At 44.9% G+C, this 18662-nt stretch overlaps 2 protein-coding genes across 2 annotated transcripts in view; one reads left to right on the forward strand and one right to left on the reverse strand.

Moving 5' to 3' along the window:
• Positions 1–640: 640 nt before the first annotated feature.
• Positions 641–2040, forward strand: T265_07650 (hypothetical protein; the record flags this gene model as incomplete). Its single annotated transcript, XM_009173223.1, has 2 exons — positions 641–1015; positions 1066–2040. The coding sequence occupies 2 exons, from the start codon at positions 877–879 to the stop codon at positions 1200–1202; spliced, it is 276 nt and encodes a 91-aa protein (XP_009171487.1).
• A 4778-nt stretch (positions 2041–6818) lies between these two features.
• The window catches only part of T265_14346 (hypothetical protein), a gene marked incomplete at both ends in the record, with an annotated part of 16676 nt that continues 4832 nt past the window's right edge, over positions 6819–18662 (reverse strand). The window contains 5 exons of the mRNA XM_009173249.1: positions 6819–7320; positions 10511–10632; positions 13146–13382; positions 14238–14415; positions 16947–17186. Of these exons, the coding sequence (XP_009171513.1) occupies positions 6912–7320; positions 10511–10632; positions 13146–13382; positions 14238–14415; positions 16947–17186 (1186 nt within the window). The remainder of the gene's footprint in view (positions 7321–10510; positions 10633–13145; positions 13383–14237; positions 14416–16946; positions 17187–18662) is intronic.

Here is an 18662-nt window from a genome sequence, read left to right on the forward strand (position 1 = left end):
GTTGTTCTCTGTGCCTCCTCCAGGATGGCACAGACCGAGAGGTGGACAGCGCATGACTTGGCAGAAACGCGTCAAACAGATCATGAAGAGTTTGTGTGTTGTGCGCCTTTCAGGATGGGGTCCCCGTGACCCCGTCTGTGCTTGGCTGGAGACGTTGCAAGAAATGGCGGCTAATCGATGTCAGTGGCGTTCGTGTTGTCAGTTTCTTTCCAGGTTGTCTGATTGAGCGGTTGGAGGTGTAGGCACCTCACTATGCTTGACATAGACCAGTACTAGGTCCCCTCCCTCCCCCACTCTTTTTCTCTTCTCTTCACTGTAGGGCTTTTGATACAATTATATATATATAACTAAACAAACTTTATGGTTGTACGGCAGTGAAGCATCAGTGGCAACACTGATGTTGCTGTCACTGATGATGATGAATGTTCGTATTTGTACCGCTGTTTCATTCTTGGTGCCCGCACTGCGTATTCTCAGCCACTTCTTAGCAACATTAAGTCATTATTTTTTTAATGGGTTCACAAATCCACGAACAGTGACCTGTCACGTTGTTTTGGTAGGAAAAATCAGTTGGCGACTAGCATAAGACAACCAAGAATAGATAAACTTTTATTAATTACGCGTTGTTTTCGTCATTTCACAAGATCATGGCTTTCAATCTGGGGCTTCCCAGTTTCCCGTGCAATGGCATCGAACCTTCATCTGAGATTGACTCGAAATTGGATCGAATGTCGTTCGCTCAACTTTCTCAACTTTTAAACGATTCTGAAAAGATTAAGAAGTTGGCTGAGGAAACACCCGAGGCATGTTTGTCCAGTACACTTACTTTTCGTGCATGCTCAGGTCGTGCGACTAATCGTTCTTAAGGAAGCAGGGATGGAAGAGAACAAAAAGTTGGCCGAAGCCAACCAGTCACTTGAAACCAGTTTTCTGTTCCAGCGAACGGAGCTGGGCAATGCCTACTCGGAAGTCCTCAAAGCCAAATCACGATACCAAGAACTTAGGAGTAAAATAGGTAGATCGAAGTTCTTTGGATTGAGCCACTTCTCATTCTGCTTGGATCAGATGCTGTCAAAGCAAAATATGCCCCTGATACAATTTGGGCCCTCATGATGACGAAAAAATGTGAAACAGAGGAACAGTCCAAGGTAGTTGGTTCAACTTTCTACCTCACCTCCCCGCTTTTAGAATCTGACGCGTGAATTCATGGATGCCAAAATTGATATGGATACTTTTTTGGAAAAATACATTCCGCTTCGAGAATTGTACAACGAACGAACTTTCAAAGTGGAAAAACTGGCACAGAAAATTACTCGAAACTTACCAGTATCTTCATCCAGGCCCCAGTTGTCCAGACCTCCTGGTGGTTTATCGGATCCGGCAGGCTTTTCCGGAGCCGCTTATCCCAAGTTTTGATTACTCCTCATGTATTTTTGTTCTTCCTCTGTAGGCTGTCTGCACGACGGCTGGATGAATAAACTAAGCGCAATTCTAACTTGATACTTGTTGGGTCTGCTCTAGAAGCCAATGTTTTTTGCTCCTCTTANTGTTCTTCCTCTGTAGGCTGTCTGCACGACGGCTGGATGAATAAACTAAGCGCAATTCTAACTTGATACTTGTTGGGTCTGCTCTAGAAGCCAATGTTTTTTGCTCCTCTTACCACTCTCTTTCCCTCGAGCTCCCCCTCTTACGCCGTCTGTGATGAACTGGACGTTATATTGCTGCACAGAACAAGTGTAATCCGCACAATGCCGAAATCACTTCGTTTTTTAATCCGTATTCTCTCGTCCTGGACATAACTTTTTTTGGCGAGCTAAGGAATTTTTGCCATTTTGCTATGGCCAAACTATTGTGGGGTCAAGTCGTCTTACCTTTCTGAATTTTTCTCTCTGAATAGCCTACATTGAATCGGTGTTTGTAGAATGCTGTAGAGACTTGCTGGCCCTTGGAGCATTTGTAAATAATTTAGGATAGTGAACACAAATTATTTCACTTACTGTAAACTTCTTCTGTGAATACCACCCATTTTAGAATGTTCGGTTTGCGCATTGTGAAAATTCCTCTGGGAGAAGTAAAACACCCGTAGAGGAAATCTGTAACGAGCGATACATTGGATCGTGTATACTCGACAACTTAAGATAACTACGGCAGTTAAGCTACCCAGCAGGTTGTTGCAGTTTGAACGGGAATAGACTACCCACAAGTCGATCTGACTTTAATGAAGTCTGTTGGCCCCGACACCAACGCCTAACACGAGTATATGAATTTACTCTAAGAACACTAGGAATTCTACGCTATCCTTTGCAATTTGCTGATCAAAATTTCGTGTTCTGATGGAACACTTATCGGACGCTCTAAGGCTCCTGAGACCATCTATTCGTACACTGTCAGTTCCTTCGAATTTTGTGACGTCCATAAGCTGATATGAAAGAAATAGGCGAGGACATGCCCGTTTTGACCCATTGCAATTGTTTGGATGGCAGTCATTCGTATGATGGTATGTGTACCCTGCGTAAAAACTGGGCGCCATTAATTTTTTGGACATCATGCACGTGATTATAGATCAGTTGGAGGTGTTGTATTTAATACTCGTAATTATAATGATCATTCAGCTGTAACACTTTCAGTGCCAACCTGACGTGCACACCGAAAGAAGCACGAAGGATTAGGTGCTGCCAGGTTTCCCAAGTCTAGAACAGGAGCATTTGAGATGCCGGAGTTGGGTTCGAACCACGGAGCTTCCCGGTCAGGAAGACTGCGCCTTAACCGCTGAGCTCTCTTGAGCCCAAACGTTGTGTCGTACCCCAATGATCAACACCACAGAACAGAGAGTGTCCCATTAGAGCAAAAAACGGAAACCAACACACCTTTGTAGAATTTTTGGGTGGGCTGGTAATGATGAGGAGCTCTGGCACGCATTTATCGGAATATTTCTGTAAAGACTAGTTTCATCCGACGGTGGGTAGCTGTAGCAACGGACTTCGATTCGTTGTTGACAGTGACACCACAGCAGAGCACTGTTGCCTCACTGCCCTACCGTAGTTAACACTGTTAAAAGCATTTTGTAGTTCAAGGACCGTAAGCACACTGTTTGTGAATTTCTATCAATTAATGAAGAATCGGAATGCACAAGGTGTGCGATGGTGTTCATGCAGAGCACAATTGTCGTTGACTCAACTCATGCATCTGATATCTGAGAGGTAGTAACTTTCAAGAAACTTAAGCTCTAGAATAGTTATAGGAGCATGGATTTTTATCAAATTGACCCTTCCGTTATGAACCGGGGTTATTCCAGCTATCCCTCAGCAAAGATCTTTGTGCCCGCTAGTGGGTTAGCAATGCCGTAACAGACGCGCCGAAGACAATTTTTAGGAAAAAGTGGCGGTGACAAGATGTGAATTCCAGTTCACTAATCTACACTATATTTGTTGTCAATCATTGGTTGATGCACGGCCAGGTAGAACCAGTAGTCCAGGTGTCCGTAGGTATGAGACTGCTAACCTCATGGACATGTTGGTTCGGGTATCAAGCTGTGCAGCAGATCGCAATGCTGTATAGTACAACGGATTTGATCGCGGATAGTCTGTCTCTGGCTCGACCCTACCTCCTGACACTTCAGTTGTGACCGTCTAGGCCTTGTCAACCCCAATCAATCAGTGGGCCACTTCTTGTTGATGGATTTTTCAAAGCTGGGAGATACAATATTATTTGTATAAGGCTAGTGACGGTCGTTAGGAAACAGCTTCGTATTAAACCGAAACATTCCTTGATCAAGTCATCACACCACGCAATGGAACCGCTTGGCTCAGTTGAGGGCCTAGCCTAGGAAACTATTGTTTCACTTATTACCATGCGCATCCCTACCGAAAGCTGGTACGTATTTGGAATGACGCAGATACGCGCACATCACAAATCATCAGAGGACCAGTAATGTGAACGAGTCAACTACTAGCGAATTAGTGAAATAATGTGTGACTGGTTGGAGTTTGTACGATCTGAGAAGAGTAGCCAGTCGCGAAAATTGCTCAAGTTGGAAACGGCCGTGGACCGAGAGGCTTGTAGTTGAAGGGAGAAAACCAACAAGAGTTGACATGCACAGAGTAAACCCTGCTAAGATTGGTCGATGTGCTGATAGACGAATTTAGGCTAAATCTTGATCATCATACGGCATCATGTTAACATATCGCCTGATATGAGGAAAACTATAACCATCTTCGATGGTGTCGTTTCTAACAGTTTCACTAAGCGAAGTCCGTTGGTTCTCAGTTGAAGATCCTTCCAACTGGTGAATACAATTTTCACTCAAATGCACGGTGGCGAGGCTATTGCCGCACCGGTTTAGCTCAGATTCGAATTACTTAAAACTCATGCTTAATCGGAGAAAGGTGCTACGCTCATACTTTATATTACGATGAATGTCAGGCTATGAATTTTGCCGGACTCGTCTTTGAAAACGCATGAATTTCGGTTGCGTCGCTTGTTTCGATGGAATTTTGAGTCCGTCTTCCGGAATGGTGTAGGAACGTAGCGTTTAGAGTTGCATTTTCAATGTATACCGGCATCATCTCCCGAAGCCGCCAATAATGCAAAGCGAATCCAGGTCAACCCTGGACGAATGGACCATTCATAGACCATTCACCCACTCAAGTTGATTTTATCCCGATGCACTTTCGAAACGACGGCATATTACCAGCACAGCCAAAATTTTCAACATTTGGTTGCAATGCGGAATTTAGGAGGGTGGTGCCTACTTTTCGATTCCTTCATCCACTTTGTTTTATACTGTCCACTAGCTACTGAGTCCCCTTATCCGCTGTCGATGGTAGATGTGTCGTCAGGACGCGTTTTCGGCAGCTTAATGAAACTGCAAACAGGTGAAATGGTAACACTGCATAAACAGCCGGTCATATTTTGAATGCGTCCGATATTGCTTTTTCTCCCGCACCTGTCCCAGGGCTACAGCTTACCAGAGCCAGACATACCCACCAGTCTAAACACGTAGTCGGGCCCAAGACGTCCGCAGGTCAGACTGCCCAGAGACTTCAAAGATCCCCGTTTCGGTCCCCATTATGCGCAGTATAGGTCTGCCAGAATTACAACGAACAGTCAGATATCAGAATAAGAGGCACTGGCGAGAGTATTAACCTATTAAAGATAAATAATATTCCTTGTTGACTATGCCTATGTTCTTTCAAACACTTGATAATTCACGTTAAACGACTGTCGGGTTGACAGGGCGATGCCTCAGAATGAAGCATGGTTGCGCCTGTCACGTGCTTGATTTTGCAGGATCTACTGCACCACCGTTCTGAGACAGGTGCGGAGTCGCATGACCCACTTGGTTTACACTACATTCGCAAATGAAAGAAGAGTCGTGGAGCGGTACCTTGCCCTCGATGTTTGTTTTGAGCAAGTGGTTATAACTGGTCTATCCTAAGCTGCGAGGCGGGAAATGTTCTTTCTAATGAAAGTTTCAGTATTCGTGCGGTTGCTTTGGATGTCCCGTCCTTTCATAGAGGCAGTTTGACATAGATGGGCAATCCCGAAACTTCACGACCGCAGCTCATCGTGTCAACATGGTCAAATCGTCCCAAGGTCAAGACAGCCGAAGTGATGGCTGTTGGATTAACTCAGCTCTCCTCGTCAGCGGAAATGCCGCGTGAAAACATTTACGCTGCCTTGACCAACCAATCACTTCTCTCCGATCATGCTTCGATCTAAGTGACAACCAAACTTGTATTTCGACGCCTTTGGACGGCATTTTTGCACTTCCGAGTTCGACTTATTCATCATTATAACCACACTTGCCAGCCAGGATTTTATCGAAAGCAGCCGTTTGCAAAAATTTCTTTGAAATATTCAGTGTAGCGTCAGGGCCAATTTTCTTAAGGCAAAGCCAACTGTCATATGTTTCTCCGTCATTGTTTTACTGTTTGATAATCGTATCGCTGTTTTTAGTCACCATGAGTCGGGTCCAATTGGATTCGTGTTCCGAGGTCACGTAGAGCAATCGGCAGATTACAGACAGTGGAACGCAGTTTAGCACAGGTTTTAACTGCTGTCAAAAGTCCACGCACCACAACCTTCGACGCCAGCATATATCCAACAGCGGGGTGTGTTGCTCCCAGCTACCACATTCCATGCGTCAGATTTGGATCAAATTTAAGACTCCGCGGGTAATTTGAGCTTTGAACGCAAAGTCGGTCATCGAACATGAATAGAAAAACGTGGGTGTTGACAGCGCGCACTGACGATGTCTTCTCGAACGGTGAAGAGATGTTCGTAAACCAATTGCTGAGCTCGGCAAGCAGACCAACAACTAACAGGTCCACACATAAGCCACTGAGTTTTTTGCGACATCGAATTAGTCAGAAAGTAACTGAAGCGAAATAGATAATGGATCACTTTGTGTCCGAAATAGACACCCCAGTTATCTAGCTAGGCTGCATCCGGCGTCAATGATCCGTTGTTCTGTTGGCCCTGAAAACATTTCAAGATTATCGCTATGCCGATACATGTTTCTCACTATGCACATTCATTTCGGTTGTCGCTTAGGCTCGGATTAGATAGGAGTTCGACAGAGCTAAGGAATTATGATGAAAAGGCTCGAAGCTCAATATCTATGGCCCAAATTCCCTTGTTTTTCGGTCTCTCCTGTCTTGGCCAACCTGGTTGTACGTTAACTCCTTTAGGATTAGATGACTGATAAAGCCGAAAGTGCGCCATTGTTGAACGACCCAAGTCTAGTGTAAAATGATCGTTTAGCATTGCCCGTTCGAAACAAGGACCCAACAGACGAAAAGTAGCACAAAACCATCTGGTACTGAGAGAAAATTTTCAAAGGAAAGAAATTTGCACACGGTGTAGTACAGAGGATGAATTGCGCAATCATCCTATGAGGAGGATCCCTACTAATGTCGTTTGCGCTTCGATTCACGTTCGTAGGTTTCTTCATCCTCACTTCCACTATCGACCTCCTCCCCATCCTCTGGATCAGACGAACGTGCACGTCGGCGGTGCTTCCGACGACGATGACGGGTGTCCTCTTCGGTAGCTTCCCCTTCATCGTCATCGTCGGCAGCTTCTCCCTCCTCAAGCTCTTCACCCCCTGCTTGTCGACTTTCGGCTTTGTGATGTTTACGGTGCTTCGATTTTCGATGCTTGGATTTCTTGGACTTTCGATGTTTACGCTTCCCAGAACCGCCCGCCACGTCACCATCTGAGATGTGCGCCCCGCTAGCGTCCGAATGATCAGGGGATGCCGGAGTCAATCGCTTCTTACTTTTTTCACGCTTATCAACGCTCTCCGAAACCTCTCTCCTAAACAGAATAACGAACACCAAAATGTGTTACACTGCTTTGAAAGGCACATAGAAAAGAAATACAGAAAGCGAAATGCATCACCAGAAAATACTCGGCTCAACACCTACAGACGTACAGCACACTGGTCAAGCCCCCTCTTCATTTCAATCATCCTACTCACTTTGTCACCGTGAGCTAAAATAGCATCGAGCAATATGACAATAGTACCATATGGCTGTCCACTTTGTGTTGTGTAGTAGTGAGATCCTCGCACGTTGTCTGACATCCCTAGATCAAAAAGCGGGCTCTGCACAAAGTGCCTTCAACTAAGAGCAACAATCCTAGTTCTATTGTGAGCTTACTCCGAGTTTCCGCTTGAGGTTATGGCTATCAGTAGTGAAATTGATCAAACACACATCTACAGCGACCAACTCCAAAGTGACCACTTTAGGTAAGTCCCCTAAATCATTGTTCTGAACACTATAAAGTTATCAAGAGTAGACAATTTGTCAAATCCTGAAGCTGCCAAGTCTAATTTCACGTACTATGAATGAAAAATACACCCAACAATACATTGTACTCCAAAACGAAGGCATCCGGGGTAGAGCACATTCTACAGAACTCGTTGTGGATGGCTTTAGCTTGTCAGTTACGAGCAGTTTAGTCCTGACAGTTGTAACAAAGTCAGCACTGCATATCCATATCAGACAACGAACTGGGAACATGAGGGAGGTTAAAATCGCCTAAACCGAGTAGCTTCAGTTAGACTGTATTAAGGCTGTTTATCAAAATGGAAAATCCCCCTCGATTAAAGCGATGGACCACCCTTTCTCTCTACATTACGATCGTGTAAACTATGGATATGAAGGTGAGCATAATTGGTCTGGTTATTGATCAGGTGGTAATTGATCTGCTCGGCGAGCTTCTGGCTTCAACTGACTGTCTCACACATTACACACTTTGAATGGCTCCCATTTGACTGGTATCTACGACCACCTCCTACAATTGAAAGGCTCATGGAACATCAGAACGATGAAAAGGGACCCAATCGTTTATACTATCTTACAAATGGTATTCGGTGATGACAAAAGCAGGCACAGTGTGCAACTGAGGCAGAGCGCCGCCAAAGCTGAAGTATGAACTGCCCCGTCTCTTCACAAGTGATTTAGGCGCTTGACTAAACGGATCAATGTCGCAAAATACCAGATGTTGAGAGGAACTGGTTACCGAAAAACGTCGGCAGAAGGAATGTTGAAGTAGCCAAAAAACAACTCGTTGTATCAGTTACTTCGTTAGCAACGTCACAAGGTCAGTTTCATCGATCAGCTGGACACTGAATTTCGCCCATATCAGTGTTTGCCCACAACAGCGTCCTAAGAGACAAGTCAAACTCGTCATGCCCTGCAGAGAATTAGATGCCCGTGGTCGCCATTAAGTCCGAATTACTAGCATCACTATAGCCAGAGCTGTGTCAGTCATTCCTGAATCCATTCGACCTTGTTTCGGATGGGTGGTTGCGCAACGGTCTAGTTAGACCACTTCACCCTTATTTTGGCTAGCTCTGGGCCAAAAAGCTGATTGATTTGCACTAGCTTACCCGGTTTCTGTGGTCCTGCTACTCAGCGGATGTTCTAATGCATACGTGGCAATGGAAGGAGTGCCATGTTTGTTAGCAGACGCAAATAAATGATTTGATATTTGCGTATCTTTGGGAGCAACACAACGTGACGAATTGACAGCTGCAGCTCGGCAGCTGGATCCATATCGCTTGAAACCAAAGTGTACTATTCCAGTTGGATATTTCGCAAGCTAGCCCAGGTAGAACAGAGGTCGGATTGGCCTGATTCAATCAAACTGAAGGATGCACGAATCGCCGCCGGATGAAACCCACATCAAACGTGGGATTTGGTCTTCTGTCCATTTGATGAGACCTAGGGTCATTTTCGAACAACTTGGCTAACCAAGACAATTAATGATAGTTGCTATTTATAAAAGCTGGTTTTATGGTGAGGCATAATGTCTTGCAGATTGTTCTTTCTTAAGTGGATTCAACAGTCAAAAACCTCCGGATTAACGAAAATTGTCCCTGTACCTGGGAATTTCACCCCAAAGGAAGTTCATTATCGTTGCAGACATGTCCCTAGACTAGACGCACCTATGTAAGGCCTCAGGAATGATAAGCTCAAGACGTAGTCCAGGGATCGGACCTTATTTCGCTCGCCAATGTAGGTCCTCAGTTTGGGTCGTTCATTTTCCGTTGGAGCAGATACCAGAATGCAGTATGCATTTAAGGACGGCCCAGTAAAGACTTCCAACTGCATTTAAGAATTGTGCTGTTGTCCGGAAGCCAGCTATCCGTAATAACCGAACATCACATTAATTGGGCGGATGTGTCACGTCCAGGCTACGAACCAAACGATGCATGCCCTGATTGGTCAAACTGCCAGCCAATCTGGTTCGAGCATCTTAAGTTCAACGCTTACCACCTCCTAACGGAGATTTTTGCACGATTTTGTGGAATACTCTGTGATTACCCTATAGATACGGTTGTAATAATGTCTCGCTGTCTCCATAAAGCGCCATCGGAAGTTACCTTGCCTTCTGATATACCATAGTGGGGGAAGCAGGAAGCCAAGGGACCGATACATAGTCGCACGACCGCTCAACAAGTGACAACAGCTATAATACTAATAATACTACTAATAATAGGCACTTGTGCTATGTACAAAAGAATTTGTTTCAACTGGGATCCCTGGAATTTTACGGGTCCTATCCTAACAACTACAAAGAAATCGAACTGCGCTCAAAAATACACCGTAATCGCTTGAACATCCAGTCGGACAAAACCACGTGAGATGGATATGAGGGGGAAGCAGAAGCCAAGGGACCGATACATAGTCGCACGACCGCTCAACAAGTGACAACAGCTATAATACTAATAATACTACTAATAATAGGCACTTGTGCTATGTACAAAAGAATTTGTTTCAACTGGGATCCCTGGAATTTTACGGGTCCTATCCTAACAACTACAAAGAAATCGAACTGCGCTCAAAAATACACCGTAATCGCTTGAACATCCAGTCGGACAAAACCACGTGAGATGGATATGAGTGTGAATGGTCATAAGTGTTGACACATTGGGTGTTCAGTAGAATACCGCGTAAACCGATTGGGGACATGTACAAAATACCACTCAAAGACGTACTTGTGACGATGCTTCTCCTTGTGACCTTTTCGTGACTTTTCGCTCTCCGCTAAAGCCGCAGACTCTAGGGAGATCAGATATTCTTTGAACAAACGAATGCGCTCCGATTCCAGAGTCAACGCCTGTGGGTATGTGAAAAGGAGAGACAGGAATGCATCAAGAAGGAAAAGGAGATTGTTGGAAATGGTTTTTTATAATATGGCTAAACTGCAGTTGAACAACAAAGTATCGGAGGGTATTAAGCACGTGACAAAGTGGTGGGACAATAAAAAGACAAACGTGAACTACAGAACACAAGTGAGACGATACACCAGTGAGTGAGTAGGACAGAGTGCATTCTACAAGCATTTTTGATTGTACGAAGGGGTGGTCAATAGAATGTCTCGAGCAGAAAAAAGGATATGATGGACATCACCCCAGACATGCCATAGAAACTTCGTTGATTGACGTGGGAATACCAACAGTGTAACACAGATAGTTCCCAGCCGGTGAATAAGATCGAGTCACTCAGAAATGTTTGCCTCGAATTTCCCCGTTCAGCGAACGACAGGTACATAAAGGTCAAAGGCAATCCGCAAAATGCAGTTGTCTTCAGAATATATCTAGGAACAAGTACCTCAAAGTGACTCCCTGAGAATGTGATACTCTTCGCTTGATGGATATCCCAGGGGATCATAGAGAAACAGAAAACGGAGTGGTTTAAGGAACTTTACTATAAAATAATAAAATAGTTGAGTTGTAACACCCTTTTGCTGCCAGAAAGAAACAGGAGGGTTGAGATACTATCAGGTTGCTCAAGTCTAAAGAGAAACAGTCGAGATGCCGGCGTTGGGTCTGAACCACAGACCTCACGATCAGTAAATCCGTGCCTTAACCGCTGGGTTATCTCGAGCACAGACAATTTTCCCAGTATAGTATTCCCTCCCCCCCCCAAGGAAAAACTTTGAATGGATTCCACATACATACTCAGGTTACAAGCCTGTGGTCATCGGGCACCGCCATCTATCTCACTAGGGACTAGTTGTCTTCCCACCTTGTTAAACATGAGTAAGAACCATCAAACAAGAGGCGTTATCGCAAAGACGTGACGAAGAAAACTGTGTTTGTTATTGGAACCTCGAAAATAGGAAATTGGCATGCATTCATTCATCTCATTCTTCAGGCGTATTACATTCAACGGGCAATGTAACTGTCAAATGTCCCGACGAATGGTGCTCTATGTATACCCAAGGTGAAAGTACCGACTGGGTCCAGTCCAGTCAGAGAGTTCACCAGTGTGATTAAGTTAGTGCACCGACTGTGCTGCTTAGGCGTGAAAATCAATTAATCAGTATCATCTTCAGAGACGGCAACCTCAGTGTTGACACTGATGCTTTACTGCCGTATAACCATGAAGTCAATCCAATTATATTTAAAGCCTTCGAGTAAAATAGAATAGTGGGTGAGGGAGGGGACCTAGTTCTGACCTATGTCAAACATTCTGAGGTGCCGACGCTCAATCAGACAATCTGGAAAAAACCGACAGCACGAACACCAGCTGACATCGATCAACCGCCATTTCTTTGAACATCTCCAGCCAAGCACAGACGGGGTCACGGAGACTCCATCCTGGGAAGCATATAACACCAACATCACCCGAACTATTCGTAATCCCTTCCACGCCTTTCTGCCAAAACGTACGTTGTCCACCTCGCGCTTTCCCCCATTCCGAAGAAGGCACAGAGAACAATACTCGTCTCGGTAGCCCAAGTTTCAGCATGCGTAGCAAGTGGCCGAGCCATCGCAGTCTGTGGGGTTGGACATTTTCCGTGATTGAAGTACCTGCTGTACAACCAGATATTCGTTTTCTAATTAGCTCGTTACTAATCCGTTGACGCCATCCAAAACTAGCAATGCTTCCGAGGTATTGGTGGTTAAGAAACTGAAGACGCCTCACATCATCTGTCCACAGAGGCCACGTTTCACTGCCATACAACAGCACAGCCCTTACTGTGACCTGATACACGCGACCCTTAAAACATAGTTATATGCTTTTTCGACGCCACAATTAGTGCAAATTAGCAAACGTTTGGGCCTTTGAGATTTTTGCACTGACTTCCTCAGACCCACTTCCGTCAAGGAGGCCCGGATCAACGAAATGGGGCAGTTCCATAAAGTGTCCCCCTTTCGGTTCCACAAGGTTGTTGGTTTGGGCCTGATTTTTGCACTGACTTCCTCAGACCCACTTCCGTCAAGGAGGCCCGGATCAACGAAATGGGGCAGTTCCATAAAGTGTCCCCCTTTCGGTTCCACAAGGTTGTTGCCCAAAGGGGAAATAGCAATGGAGAAAAATTAGTACAACCAAAATTATCTTCGGCGAGGCTTCTTGATAGAGTCAGTAGTGTGATAGGGCTTGAAATTCACATTTATCGAGCGACTGCGTAATCGACGCCTTCAACTGGATTGTTATTACTTCGGTAGGACATTGATAGAGGAATGTGAATACGAGATGGGCGAAAATTCCCACGACTCGAGTGAGATCACTATACACCAGGGTTACTTATTTGCTGGAAGCGATTTCAAAACCGTCGTAACGAATGTCAGGAAAACGAGTAGTGTGCCAAGTGAGTTTGGTAAGGCTGCGATGCAAACTTACGCAGAAAGCTGGATGTCCGCTGAAATGGTCTCGAACTTCTTCCCATGTGGTATTGTGTCCGATGAATTTGGCCGAACAAAGCATCTCACAGAAATTCTGTTCCAACTTACGCATTCGACGTGCATCGTCTCTCTGGCGTTCGCGCTCCCGCCCTTGAGCCTTTTCGAGGAAACTCTCGTAGGTCATGCGCATGTTACCATCATCAATGCCCTTGCTTCGTTCATCTTTCGAGACAAGCTAGACCCGAAGTGGAAAGAATATGGAAAGACATTTTCCGTTAACAAGGTGTCTGATGTCATAATTTTTGGCTACAACTGGAAGTCAGCTCACAAAATCATCAAGACATAAATAAGGATAAACTTAAAAGCACAAAAAGCACTACGGTGGAGAACAAACTCAACAAGACAAATTTTGTGTCGAAGATAAAATTCATACTGGTTGGCCGGCATTAGCTACGAACACTTCTGTTGACAGCTCGCTGGACACCTACGCATAGTTTAGCACCGTAATCACCATTATAGAACATTGGTGCCTAGCTGAAAGAACCACATAAATAATTAGTATGATGGCTGATGAGTTGCGGTTGTGCAGGACCCACTGCACTCAAAAAAAACAGGACGAGCGGGTGCATAAATACTGGATTGTTTACCTAGACATTGCGGTAAGGCGACAAATTCTCGCGAGTCCTGCTTAACCTCCTCGAGTCTTGGGGCTAGCTAGGGTTACGGATGGGGTTGGGCTAGCGAGATGGCGGGGGGAGGCGAGGGCTTTTTAGTAAATGCGCTCGGAAAACAGGATAAACAAGAACCCTGTGAAGCAAACGCCCACCAATCACCATTTTCGTGGAAAACCGTCAGTACTGTGTGCTATCCTGTGACCCACAACTCGTCAGCAGGAAGTGGAATTTTCAAGCAGTACGGGAAGCTAGTAAGCGTGGGAAATGTTTCCACTCCATACTTTGGTTTGCTCCTCACGAACGGCCGCCCCTCGCAAAAAAACCCTCTCTTAGGAGTGCATTAAGCCAACTAGGTAGCATACAGAGAAAAGTGCGAAATCGATACGCATCCCCTCCTCAGTAAAATAGAGACTTACAGCAACAAAATCTTCAAAGGAGGTAGACAGATCGATATTGAGCCCGTTGTCCTTGATAATTTCTTTTATAAGCTTTCGTTCGGCTGGATAACGGGCTTTAAGCGCCTCCACATAGAACTTGAAGAGATCGAGTGGAGTTGACCCACGCTGCGCGAGCATCTTGTGGAATCGCTCATCTCTGAAACAGTGACAGATCGGAAAGGATGCATAGCAGTCTGGTTATACATCGCCGGAGGAATTCATCAGAAAAAAGCGCGCTAACCAACTCACAAACTATTGGCTTCTACCAAATTTCGGAGGTGGTAAAGCTCACCGAAATGTACTTCGAACGATCAAGAATAACTCCGCAAAGTGCGAATATGATCACAAGGAAACCTGATGCATTCGACTAATCCATTATGGTGAATAAAAGCAACAAATCACAGACTGGCTTCTCCCAGCCGAAGTAGTCTCTATCATACATAGTGAGAGGTGAAATGGATTCATATCCGGGAAATTCTGTCGACATTCCAGGGAACACCAAACCTGAACACAGAATGTAAATGAGCGGAGAAAAGAATCACCGCGCAACAATGTGACGAACAGATTGTATCACCGGGTTTGACATCAATGACAAGTCGTGAGCAGCGTCAGAACGTTCCACAGAGCACGGAACAGTGGATAGATTCATCGAGCGCCGCAAACAGATGAAGCTCTACAGGAACGGATCACAGTGAATTCAAGACATCAACGCGGTATGTTGGGATGTAGAACGAAAGGGGGCTTGGGGATAAGATGAGCAGAGGATAACGACCATAAAATACTGTAGAAAACAGTACACGGCGAGAGGCGGTTAATCGTAAGCATCAGCTTCTTGGAACTTGTCCAAATAACCCGATTTCCACTAATTTAACTCGCTACTCAAGAATGGAGGGTGTCCACAAGTGCACTCGTACCCTTCAGTAACCTCACATTCACACTTCGGCTGCCGGGCTTCACAAATCAGTTTGTTCGCACTCGGCCGGATTAAGGAGTCTCGTATGACTTGATCACTCTTTGGATGGGTCTGTAGCCCAAGGATCATCCAGCCATCACACTGGAATTACAGATCTGAAAGAGCTCCTTCCCACACCTGATCAAAAACCTTCCATCTCGAGTAGCCTGTAAGGAAGGACTACTATGTCTATAAGATTTCGACTGGGTTTCCGTTCTTTAACCCGACCGATCGTCCGAACTGCAGCCAAGAGTTAAATTGGCCGCTATCTTTGTCTATATTGTCCTTCCAGGATCGAACTCATTCGAAGCACCGAAAGAAGGACTCACACATCTATTGAAACGCTAAAAAACATACAAAGACTTTGGCGCAACGGAATGGAAAATTTTCCCGCATTCATACAGTCTCCCAATAGGGAGTGAATAACTGCTATCAAAAGTCGGAAACGGTCGGAGCAGCTGATGACGACGCTGAGAACTCTTGCAGCTAGATGGGCGAGGGTGAACCAATGCCTCAAACAACTTGTGAAACTGGAGGATCTCATACGTATGCAATACATACCAACAGAAAACGAATTTAGAATTTTCTGGAAAAATCTCGGCATTATCATAGCCTTGAAGAACACTAAGTCGTCTGTACATTTTGCGTCTTACTAAGTGCAATGGAGTCGGCACGATTTTGGGTATAGGGACATACATACATAAAGTTCCTTTAAACAGGAGACCCCAAACCCGAAGGCACTTTGATTCCCTCTGAGGGTGCCTTTTGTTGGGGAAAATCACTGCATTTGTGTGGATGTTTTACATAATTCGCCAGACAAGTAATTTCGTTGTGTGATTGCGGGATTTGTAAGATTCATGTTCACGTCACTCTCGTTTGAACAGATTGACATGGTAGGAGAGCGTGTTACCACTACTCACCACACTAGACGCAACTGAATTGTCACGTCTGAACGGGTAAACGTGTTCATACTTGAGCGATGTGATTAGTTTGCCTGAAGCCTCCAGCATACATTGGTGGAGTAGTGGCAATGCCCTCGCCTCGCACGTCAAATTTCTGGAATACATGCCTCGGTGCGCTCAAGAATATACACAGGTAATCTGGTCAACTCCCATAGTTCCATCTTCAAAGTATAGTTTACCAAAATGAAGTGCTACACACATTCGGTCGTACTGTTTTTGCGCAGCCACTTTACGCCCTTTAGACTTGGTTCAGTTGCCTTCCTTGAGATAAAAGTAACCGTTGAGTTTCGGCCGGAACGTACACAATAACCCTGGATTAGCCTTCTTCGATCTAGTATTCGGTAGGTCGGTGCAAATAAGCGGATGTGTACACGTTTCATAAACGCGAGAATTTCTTCCATCGTTGTAACAAACCAGAGGGTGGCAGGAGCAAGTGAGAAACAACGAAAAATGAGGTGGCATACAATAGGTATTGCAAACGTGTCCACTATGAGAATGTATCAAGTAGGAACGGTATGGTCGGAGCCGTATGAAGCGATGATAAAGTTAGATAAGAGACCTGACTTTTCACGTAAATTCATTCGACTCAAACGAGTAATCTTTTGATTAGAGCAGGCCATATCCTATGAGGCTACACTGCCTAGATCGTCTGGCTGACAGCTAACCTGGGTATGTTTTGTCATCTTCCACAACCCCCTGGGGAAGCACGGTATCAAGTAACACTCATGTCATGAGAAACGCGGAAGAGATGCCAGGGACTTAGTGTCCACGAACCTGTTAATGATGGAGTACAAATCTTTCCATAGGGACGTTGCCGTGAGCAATTTGTTTTCGTGTAGTTCATCCAACAGTACTATGAAAGCCTCGCGATTCTTTCGTTGTTGACGCTTCTGTCTACGCCGATCGCGCTCCTTCTCCTCATCATGCTCCTGTTCCAACATGCAAATATGTTCTTCAAAGCAAATCAGAGCATCCTCCTTGTCCAGACTTTGCAGTTCAATATCTCCTGTGAATCTGTTGGGTGAAGAATGATGAACAAGATCGACAGATCTTAATTGGCCATGGAGATGAGACAGAATAGGCATACTCAGTAAAAACAAGATCATGTGCCTCAAAGAAAGAGGAAACAATACCATAACCGAATGAGCTCACATAAATTGATAAACGACTATTCAAACCAAAGAATACAACCCACAGAGACCACATGTGCTGAAAATGTGAAAGTGATCTCTACTAAGTAAGCCGAAGTATTCAGTCATTTCGAAGATGCAAGTAACAGACAAGTAGTATTCGATTGGAAATAATAATAATAATCGTTCAGCCGTAACACCCTTTCGGTGCCTAGCTGCCATGCCACACGAAGCAGGCACGAGAGCTGAGCTACTACCAGGTCGCCCAAGCCTAGGCAGGGGAAGTCGGCAGAGGTTCAAAACACTGAGCTTCCGGACAGTGAATCCGCCGTCTGACCACTAAGCCATCTCGCCCCAAGTAGTGTTCGTCTGAAATTCGCCGGCAGTTTTTTGGAAAAAACGAAACCGAGGTATGTTCTGCGTAATTCTTTATCAAAGTAAATTTTAGTTTTAAAAAATCATTTGAAAAGTGAGGAAGTGTTAACATGAGACGAAAACACGTGTCCAGTTTATGAATTTCCTCAATCAGGTTGGCGTTGTAGAGGCCACTTCAGAGTATGGAATGCAAGACATCGGCGGGCTTTCCCCGACATAATAGATCACTCACACAATTGATGAAAACTCGCAGACAGCTGACTACCAGTTCTGTCCTGCTCTAAGACTGGTCAGGTATCCCTGGTTCCAGAATTTCCATCAATACCACCTACTCAAACACCGGATTGGATACCCGTGGAACCCAACACACATTTTCATAATGAGACTTGAATGAACCTATTGCTTAGGATTCACTTGTTTTTATAAGAAGAGCGATGCAATAGTCTGATTATTATACAGGCTACGTAACAAACAGAAACGCCAGGTAGTACTGACGTGGTGCCCTATAAAAGGTTGATTTGTTGCATTTACAGACAGGTGGATCTCCAGGTAACACCATTTGTTTGAGTGCAGTCACAGTATCCATCACATTTTCGCCCTACCCGGTAAGTCCCCCTCCAATGGCAGTTAGTGCTTCTTCAACATAAGACCATCCCGGTCCCTGTGCCTGCAGAATGGAAGTGCGGTGGTGCAACAGTAGTATTAACTAACGTTAACCAATAAACACAGTCCACAGTGAATTATCCGAGGCACTACACTCAATGCATGAAAGCCTGTTGGCAATCAAGTTCTAGCGTCTCCACCCACTAACATCCTTTCCCTATCTTGTGTTTTCAATTTGACAGAGAATATTTGTCCCATTCTGAGCAATCTACAAGCAGATTGAAGGTGAAAAACAAACAAGATATCTTTAATTTGCACCGAATCGGCCTATCTCCAGAACAAAGGGCATAAAAAAACCACGTGTATAATATATATATATCTA

Source organism: Opisthorchis viverrini, assembly GCF_000715545.1.
Source record: "Opisthorchis viverrini unplaced genomic scaffold opera_v5_189, whole genome shotgun sequence".
Classification (NCBI taxonomy): Eukaryota; Metazoa; Platyhelminthes; class Trematoda; order Opisthorchiida; family Opisthorchiidae; genus Opisthorchis; species Opisthorchis viverrini.